The sequence below is a fragment of the Humulus lupulus genome, chromosome 1, assembly GCF_963169125.1.
Source record: "Humulus lupulus chromosome 1, drHumLupu1.1, whole genome shotgun sequence".
Lineage (NCBI taxonomy): Eukaryota > Viridiplantae > Streptophyta > Magnoliopsida > Rosales > Cannabaceae > Humulus > Humulus lupulus.
In genome coordinates, this window is record NC_084793.1 from 278712219 (window position 1) to 278722451 (window position 10233).

Here is a 10233-nt window from a genome sequence, read left to right on the forward strand (position 1 = left end):
ACAAAATTTTATTTCCGAGGGGACACGTGCAGGTACATAATTAGAGGAGGCCTTGGAGAGAGGGCTTATTATTTGTGTCTGTTTCATTTTATTTAATTTAAAGGAACGGATCTTGACCAGTCTGAAATTAGAGAGGGTGGTCTTCCATACACTAAACTACGTTCTTTTCCATAATCTTGCTCCCTTGGTACATACTCTATTTTGGTTCAAAATCCATAAAGCTCTTTTCCTTAAAGCTCTTTTTAGTTTGTAATCCTGCTATTATATATAAATTCTTGGATCAGTGGACTCAAACCATTTCGATTATAACTTAGTTTCTACGAACAATAGAAACAAAAGGGTCCTATTTGGGCAAGTAATTAAGTGACTAGACAAAATTCTGACAATACAAGTTGATAGAATTATTTTTGACCAAAATAAACATATTTTAACATCGTCGTTTGGTCTCTGCACAAGCAAGATTCTAGCTCTTGTTATTCTTATTGTTCCCAAGTCTTTGGAAATTGAGTCTCTTAAGTTGAGGTCACTATTATTTAATTGTTAAGTCAGAAGCTTTACTTAGTGCTTTAATACATTTGCCATCACATATATTATTATCATTATTACCTTTGGCGCCGAAATTTGTTTAAAAATATAGAATAATTAAATAACAGAAAATCAGCATGGTTATGGCTCTGTAATGGGTATGGAAGTATGGAGTTTCAGTCTACTATTGCGGCTTCATTGGTGGTTTCCCACGAGGGAAAGTTTCTTTTCACTTATAAAAACTTCGAAGGAAAATAACGTATATACTGTAACACAGTTTAATTCTAAATTATTTATTTTGAATAAGTTTTGGTACAAACAGACCAAAGGCACAGAGCAAAAAAAAAAAGGTTTATGTGTTTAATAAATAAAAATGTCTAAATCATCATTGCTATTTCCCACCAAATTAGACACATGCAAATTTCTTAATGCACCACAAAAGAAAGGGGATAAAAAAAAAGCATGTGTCAGTCTTGGACCTAAACCTAAACCACAGTTAAAAATATGCACCACTTGGTACTATCAAAGTAAACAAATAAAAAGATAAAAGAAATCTAAAGAGGAGGACAAGTCTGCAACAAGAACAAGGAACCAGAAAAAAGCTGGAAAAAAGGGCTTAAACCCTTACTCAGCACATCACTCTGCTTAAACCCTTACTCAGCACATACTTAGTATGTAACATATTTGGAACCAGTGGGGAACTTTACTCTTCATCTTGCATTAGGCAAGTTTTTAGTTGATCAAACAAGTGGGGTAATGGAGAAAAAGAAGAAGGATCATAAACTAACTTCTGCTTCTAGTCAAGAACCAGACACAAATGATCTCTCTGTATGATTTCCCTTCTTCTTTTATCATATTTTTGAAATGGGTTTTTATTTGGTCTGATGAAGTAAAAAGTTACTTTTTGATGGGTTTCATGCGCTTAATCCTTTCTACTGTTAGAATATGGTTGTGTAGTTTATGTGGGGTTTCACCATCTTTATTCTTTTGGCACTTTTTGTTCTATATTGTAATGATTCATTCCCTATTTACTTTGTTTATTACACTAAAAAGTTGCAAATATGTGTCCGTTTATATGTGTATTGTATACATATATTCATGACTTGTAAGGCCTCTGTTATGATTTTTTTTAGCTTTGTGTCTCTAATGTGGACTTTATTACTTGCAACTTCTACATAAGGAATTAACCATTGGAATTGAAATGGTAGAGATTATCTCTAAGGTGTGGCTTACTAATTTTTAGTGTTTCTTATCATTTGATTCAACTCTTGACTGTTGTCTTAATTACCTTAAAACAGAACAAGGATGACCAAGATGAACAAACTGTGGGGAATAATGTCAAAACTGGTTGTCCTCCAAATGACCATACAACATCAGAAAATAATCATCACCCGCCCGTTCTTCAGTGGCCATATACACCTCAGAATACTGTTGATCAATCCCCATTGGCATCTAAACCCCACATTCATACTCAATCATCTTCACCTATCATTATAAGCCAATGGAATTTTCCCCATCAGCATTCGCAGAATCTGACCAACCATCATGTCCCCCAAGGCCAGCTCCCATTGAATTATACCCAATCAACACCTCCCTTTTGGTTACCCCAACGAACTGCTCACACCTTTCCAGGCATGAATGTGCCTCCAGCATTTTCGCCATATGTTCCCTTTGGAGCAACTGAAATTACTTGGCAAGCTCCTGCTGTAGGAGTAGGAACTGCATCAACACCTCAAAATCAGGTTCCCAGTGTGTGTTACCCTTTTGGATACTCATTTCAGGGCCTTCCAGGTAAGCTTTCACAGGAAGATGGTTTTAGCAAATTACTGCAACACATTTCTGAAAAAGATGTGATTTTATTAGCCTTGACTATTAGGTACATGTATAATGTTTGATTTTGATTGCAATATAAGGGGTATAAGGAAACATGCTTCTTTTCTTTCCTGCTCAGACAATCTATTTCTTTACCATTAATATTCATGCTGCTGCAAAATGCCTTGTTTTGAGTCATATAAGGTGAATGTTTCTTATTTTTTTTTACAGGTGCTTGTGATCCATTATCATTGTGGAGTCAAGGTCAAGCACAACAATCTCAACCTCTATGCACTTATGCTTTTCCAGGAACTTATAACTACTTTTCTACGCCACCTTCAGTGCTCCCTAGCAGTTCCACATCTCCTGGACAAGCCATTCAAAGAGGATTAATTAGACCAACAGCAAAACTTTCTCAGAAGCACCAGATACTTTGGGATGCTCAAGTATGAGTACTTTTCTTTAACCTGATCTATAATTGACTTCCTAATATCTCAAACTAAAAATATAAACAAGTTGGTTTTCTTGTTCTGAGGTTGTAGTCAGCAGAGAATGTTCAGCTATGGAATGTGATCAATCAATTGCAATCAGAGATAGCTGATTACAAGAGCCGGTTAACAAGGCTTGAAGCAGAAATTTCTTCTTTCAAGCCAAAAGTAGAAGAGCCTCCTGCTCGATCTTCTGGGACTGCAGTAGCTGGTCAACCATCAAAGAGAGGAAGACCAAAGAGGTCAGTTGCTTCAGTTGATGTTGGAGCTTCTCCTGATGAGTCTCATCCCCGAGCCAGAGGTAGGAAATCAGCCACATCTAAGGTTCAGTCTGAGACCAAAGCACATATTTTTGAAAAGGTTGTTCTAAATAAGATTGAAGATATAGACAAATCATGTCAGTCCCCTGCTACTATAGAGCAACGGTACAGTGAGAACATATTAAACAATGCTGCACATGCCAGTGGCAATGTGGAGATTCATGGAAGTGATCTTTTGATGCCTGCATTTAGCAATCAAGCTCATCTCCAAATATGTGGAATGGGACTTGCTTCCTCTTTTGAGATGAAATGTAGCAGTGACAAGTCCACTGAACCAAAAACTGCCTACTCAATTCTCTCTCAACAAACCGCAGCAATGAACACTAATAGCAGCAGCTCTGCTGGATATCTGAGTGCAACTGTTAATGGGAATCTAGGCTGGTCTGCTAATATAACTTCTGAAGAATCTGAGAGAAAGATGTTAAGTATAGGCTCTCAAGGTTTCTACAACAATGGTAGTGTAATCAGACAAGGAGGGAAGCTTGTTCCTGGATGGAGCTTTGTGAATGGAGAGGATGCTTCTGAAGAGCTTGAAGATGCTGCTGTATTAGGATCAGCCAAGGATGAAAATGAAGAAATGGAAGAAGATGGCAGCTCAGAAGCCGAAGATATTGTTCAATCGAAAGATGATGATGCCAACAATGCAGATGGCGCAGTGGGTACTAGCCCCAAAGATCTTCCTCCACTAAATAATTGGTGATAGAATCCTATTTCTCCTAACTCACTTCCTTTTGGTTGAACAGTTATGTGTTATATTAGTCCATAAACAAGAAAGAAAAATGACGAAGAGGAATTCTTATGTGATAATGAAACTGCTCATTTGGGTTTCACTTTCAGTACAGAGAAAGTTTGGCTCAAAGTTTTGTAGAGAGCAGAATGTTTTTTAGCCGTGGAAACTTTAGTAGACATCAGAATGATCATAAGGAGCATAACGCAAGCAATTTCTACATTTGGTTTGTTTAAACTTTATCTTATTAGATTAGTGAAAGTACTAATTGTGAGTGCTATGAGAATTTGGTTACATACAGTTTTTATGAGTAATGACTGGTTTCATGAATATGTTCTTTGCATGACCATGAAAGTATGAAATATCAGTGTTGTTGCTTAATCTGATTATTGAGACTGGTCAATGTTGTGTTTAGCATTCTTTTGAGACATTTTTAACTCCGAAATCAATTATTTGAATACCCATATATCCTTTTAGAGAAAATTACACCAAATATGTTTTTTTTTCTACATGAGTTTTGATTTATATTAGAATTTTGATAGATGATTACACAGTCAAATTGATATAATAGCAATTCTGAGCTGATTATTCTTATTTATGAACTATGAAGAAATACAAAACACTCCAAATCTTTTGATAGGCTTGGTTCTCTTCACAAGAGCAAAGCTTACTCACAAAATATTTCTCATACTCAGCTCACATGATCATCCTCTCAGCAATCTCAAGGCCTAATGGAAACCATTTAATCTAATTTTGACCTCTTACACAAAACACTTAGGCACGTTTACTAAACAGTAATCGAAATCAGAATAAATTAGTGGAGAAATGAATGGGAATAAAATATGAAACAATCAGAATCAATAATTGTACTATGTTGTTTACTAAAACTAACTAGAAAGGGAATTAGAATAATTTTATATCGTTTACATAATCAAGAAACGTAATCGGAATGCTTAAATTGACTAAATTTTCCTTTTAAAAAAAGTAATTTTTTTTTATTTAAGGGGTAATGTAACGACCCAAAATTGCTAATAGGACTTCGGGCTTCGATTAGTGTGCCGTGAGGACATAATTTGTTTATATGTATGTTTAATTGGTTAAATGCATGATTATGTGGCATGCATGATTAATATGATTATATGAGTATGTGATATGCATGTTTATGAGTATTAGATATGCATGTGGGCCCTTTATAGCTTATAAGGACATATTTGTAATTTTGTCCCGTTAAGGGCATAAATGTGATTATATGTGATAAATTGTTGAGACCACATTATTATGTGGATACATTTGCAGTATATGGCTTGAGATGGTCCTAGTGACCGGATTAGCGAAATAGTCACATCGGGGTTTAATACCTGGCTCGGAGGGAGCCTAGGGATATTTTTGGGAATTTAGAGAATATTTTGGGGACTGATAGATATTGAATAAGTATTTAGTAATTAATTGGACATGACAGGGTTAATTGATTAATGGTAGGAACACTTGAGGAATTAGTAGGAACTAGGAGCGGAATGACCATTTTACCCGTTAGTACCCTTAGAGGATTAATAAGCTTAAAGGGGCATTATAGTCTTTTTAGGGGCTAAGAGTTATACCTAGGGTAGGAAGTAACATGAAACTTAAGGAAAGCTTCTCAATTCTCATCTCTCTCTCCATTTCACGATTTCTCCTTTTCTCTCTCACTTGTGCTTTGAAGTTAAGGAAGAAAGAAAATAGAAGGAATTAAGGCCTTAAGCTGAGAATTTTTTTGGAAGGGAATTGAAGGGAAAGGCTGAGCTGAAGCTTGGAAACTAGGGGGATTCAGCTTGGAAACTTTGGAAATTAAGCTCTGGAATTGAAGGCTTGAAGGTGAGGGTTTAGCAGCCATTAAGGTAAGAATTTTGTTGGGTTTCTGTTAGAAATATGGGTGTTATGATCAATTGGTTTGGATTTTGACTAATTTGGGATAGTGATTTCAGTAGGATTGTTAAGATTTTGGTGTTTAAATTCGGTGATTAAAAGTCTTAAACTCGTAGCTGAGTACTGATTGTGGTTGGAGAGTTTGTTAGGCTTATATATTAGAAGTTCTGTCTGGAAAGAGGTGGAATGAACCCATAAATTCTGGGTTCGTGAGGGCGCGTCGCGAAGCTTGGGGGCGCCACGGCTCACGTGCCCAGAGGGCCCTGGGTGGCTCTCTGATTTGGGGGTGTGCTCCGACTCTAGGGGGCAAGTCGTGGCCCGCCTCCCCTTGAAACTTGAAGATGGCTCTTTGACTTTGGGGGCGCGGCGCGACCCTTAGGGTCAAGTCGCGACCCGCCTAGGGGTTTTTGCCTTAGGTTGGTTTCTAGAATTGGTGAGGTTCAAGGGTTTGAACCTAGGCGCTCGGGACAATTTCTACTACCCGGTTTAGTATAAATCGAGGTCCCAGAGGTTGGTTTTTGTCTCCTAAGTATTTATTTGGATTAGAAATTGATTATTACCCATTGGCCACTGTGACTAGGTTTATCGCCAAGGCTCAGGATTGAGGATCGTGCTCAGGACCGTTCTGTATTTCTCGCTCAGGATTCAAGTTAAGAAAATTGCACCCTTGTGTGGTTGTGAATGAGACTGAGATTCCCAATTATTGATTGCTTGTACTATGTGTTTGTAAAATTGATAAGATATACAAGAATGACCGGCGTAAGGGAGCTGGGGTTAACGGTAAATGTACTGAGCGCGACCCAGCCTAAGTGTAATGCCCCGAAATCCCTAATGTGGTTTAATGGCTGGATCAGTAGGCCGGGAGGGCCATAATTGTTTAATTATGCCATTAACTGATAATATGCCTGTATATGTGAATTATATTATGATATGATGTTAAATGCATGCATGTGGGTCCACATTTAATTACAGGGGTGTTTTGGTAATTTGGCCCGTTGAGGGTGTAATTGTATATCTGTATGCATGTCGGTGACCTATTGTTGAGACCACATTATAATGTGGATTTGTTCGAACTATTTGGCATGAGACGATCTTGGAATATTAGTTAGCGGTCTAGTCATAACAGGTTTAAGTTATTTTAATGATTAGAGCGTTATTGAGAATTGAAGGGTAACGAGATATTAATTATTGGTGTTTGAGATTATCGAGAATAGCAGGAATTGGAGAGCGTTAATTATGATTAACGAGATAGGTGGGAAATGTCAATTTTGCCCTTGGGAGCCTTTAGAAACCCTTAATTGACCTAGGGGTATTTTGGTCTTTTCACCCCTAGGATAGATATAAGCCATTTAAGGTTGTAGAAAGGTAGTGAAAGCAGAGCATCATCTAAAGCTTCTCCCGTACCTATTCTCTTCCCTTTTTCTTTGTGATTTTTGAGCCATTCTTGAGGATTCAAGCTTGGGAAGTAAGTCTTGTGAGCTTGGGAGTGTGTTCCACCATTGAAGAGCATCATAATCTGAGCTTGAGGTAAGTTTCTAGCCATTAAAATCCCTAGTTTACTCTGTTTTAGCTCTGGTTTTCAGTTGGGATTTCTAGGTTGGATGCTTGGTTTTGTTGGGAGTTTTGGCTAGGGTTCTTGTGGTTGTGATGCTTGGGGTATGTGAGGATGGTTTTTGGGTTCATTTGGCATCAAAAATGGGATTTGGAAGCATTGGAATCGAGTTAGAATTGAAAGAGTCGAAGAAGGAGGTTTCAGGGGAGATTTGTTTTGGGGGTAGCGCTACAGCGCCCATCAGAGGGCGCTATAGCGCTACACATGATTTCTTTTGGGCGGTTTGGGGTTCTGAGTAGAGCCCTGGGGCGCTATTGAGCAGCGCTGTAGCACTACTCTGTTCCTCCAGAATCCTGTTTTAAGTGTTTTTGGCTCGGGGTTTCAATCCTTAAGGCCCGGGATCAAATCTACTCACTGTGTGGGCATGTTTCAAGGTTCCGAGAGTGGGGTTTAGGTTAAGACCCTTTTATTGTTGATTTTCATTAATGGAGGTTATAATTGGTTATGATTAGGTAACCGCTACGGGACCAAAAGGTCAATCGTTCTTAGGAGTCGTTCTTGTTTTATTCTCGCTCGAACCGGAGGTAAGAAAACTGCACCCTATGTATATGACATGCATGATTGTTATTAAGGCATGTTGGTTGATAAATGTGGAAATTGATTGCATATTAAATGCTAGTGAATGTTGTTTACTTGTGTATGACACTGATTAGTCAGGGACGGCACTGGTCGCGTATCACTGACCTAAGAGTCAGAAACGGCATAAGCGTCCTGAACGCAGGACCGAATAAAGATTAGATCTAATTGATATCAGCGTTGAATGACTCTAAGGAATTAATTCTGGACCGACCCTAAGGTCGATGAAACTTATAAGCGTTTGGCTAGTCTAGGACTAGTTACTCAGAGCCAGGGCCTAAGGCCTAGGTGACTGCTTGTCACATGGCTAGGGAACAGTGTTCCATGGTTATGACTCTATGGTCATGAGGTAGGTTATGTTGGTGACTAGTCATCATGCACCTAACCTGTTTAAGCTAGTGAAAGGATCACTTATCTTTAAAGCCCCAGTGACCCTATCGTCACATGGCTATTGGGAACTGAACCCACCCTAGTGACTTTTCAACTGTCACTCCTTTATTTTGGACTGAAAGTCCTGAAGGATTATTATGATCATTGTTGATATTATATTCATGCTATATTGTGTTTTCTTGCTGGGCCTTGGCTCATGGGTGCTATGTGGTGCAGGTAAAGGGAAAGAAAAGCTTACCCAGCCTTGAGTGGAGAGCTTAGGTGGTGATGTGTACATATGCGACCGCTTGACCACCACGGCCAAGGAGTTCTCAGAGGAACTAGGGGGTTTACCCTATTATTTTGCCGCTTAGGTCGGCGGGTTGTAAATTTTAAATAGTAATGACCATTTTGAGTTGTAAATAACTTGTAAATGTTTTGATGGGCCCATGAACAGTTTTATGTATTAAATAAAATATATCATTTCCTTTTGGTTGGTTTTCCACTTTAGCTTGTTAATAACACTTAGAAGCACATTTTTAGCCAAAGGACTCGGGTAGCGAGTCAAATTTCCGGTCCACCGTAACTGTTCTGGGGTAACCAGGGCGTTACACTAAGCGAGCCGGGGCCAGCTAGATCAGTAGGGGCTCGACCTAAGTGTGCCAACCCTAATTATTTGAGAACTTGGGATTATGTGCTTATTATTGATTAATTAAATATTCGTACCCTGTTTAATGTTTTAAATGAAACAAGCTTGATTGAAATTTCTTGTTGCTACATGTGTTTGCTGTTCTTGGTTTTCTTGTTGGGCCTTGGCTCACGGGTGCTACATGGTGCAGATAAAGGCAAAGGGAAACTGGATCAACCATGAGTTGGAGAGCTCTAGGGGCGGAGTGTACATAGACAGTTGCTCGACCGCCACAACCGAGGAGAAGTACAAGGACATAAGCCAAAATCATGTATTTTGCCATTAGAGTGGCCACTGGTTGTATTTAACTTTTGAAAATTGTAAATTTGTCTTTTAAATCCTGTTTTTGGGATCCCATGTACCAAACATCTATTTTAATAAAAATTAACCGTTTACGATCAAAATCTTTTAACCCTAATCTGAATATTGACTTTAGGATCACATTTTTACTCAAATGACTTGATTAGCAAGTCCTGCACTATTTCAAATACACAGTGTAATTGTCTTGGTTACCCACGACGTTATAGGTACACATGTCTTTTAATTTTGAAATATAACAAATAAAAATAATAAATAAATAAAAACTTTAAGGGTAATGCTATTCCTTAAGAAAATGAAGGGGTAAGGATTCCCTTTCTTTTCTCCATAATTTGTATGAGTCCTACTAACTTCTTCCATTACTATGTTTTGTAAACAAGTAAATGAGAATCTTCACCACACAAATGTTTGCCATTACATTTAAGTAAACATGTTAAGGTAACAACTAATTGCCATTCCTTACTTTACTCTTATGCCTAGAGTAAGTAAAACGAATCTGTGCTATAACCCTCCACCCACATATTCACCTTGTCCTCAAGATTTAAAATCCAGAAATTGAATTTGAATCATATGTAAGTCTTCCCAAGTGGCTTTAAATTCAGGTAAAAATTTGCATTTGAGGATAATTTCAATGTTACTTGCAGTTCAGGATTGATACCAAGAACCTCTTAGATTGTACCACAAGTTCCCAATCAAAGGTGAGTTGTGGAGGCAAAACAGAAGAAGAAGCAACCACACTATGAGCTCGACGAAGATGGGATACATGAAAATAGGGTTTATGGTAGCAGATTTTTGCTGCAGAAATAAATTAGAACGCAATTATTGAACAAATTTGTCGGGTTGAGTCGCACACTTAGTCACTTTCTTTAAGACATTTTGCAGTTCTGCCCAAATTG

The 10233-nt window shown here is 38.1% G+C and overlaps 1 protein-coding gene across 1 annotated transcript; it reads left to right on the top strand.

Annotated features, from left to right (window-relative positions):
• Positions 1-1069: 1069 nt before the first annotated feature.
• Positions 1070-3992, top strand: LOC133834625 (uncharacterized). The gene is made up of 4 exons (XM_062264301.1): positions 1070-1353; positions 1824-2316; positions 2569-2783; positions 2880-3992. Exons 1-4 carry the CDS (start codon positions 1282-1284, stop codon positions 3843-3845), a joined length of 1746 nt encoding a protein of 581 aa, XP_062120285.1. The 5' UTR covers positions 1070-1281; the 3' UTR covers positions 3846-3992.
• Positions 3993-10233: the final 6241 nt, after the last annotated feature.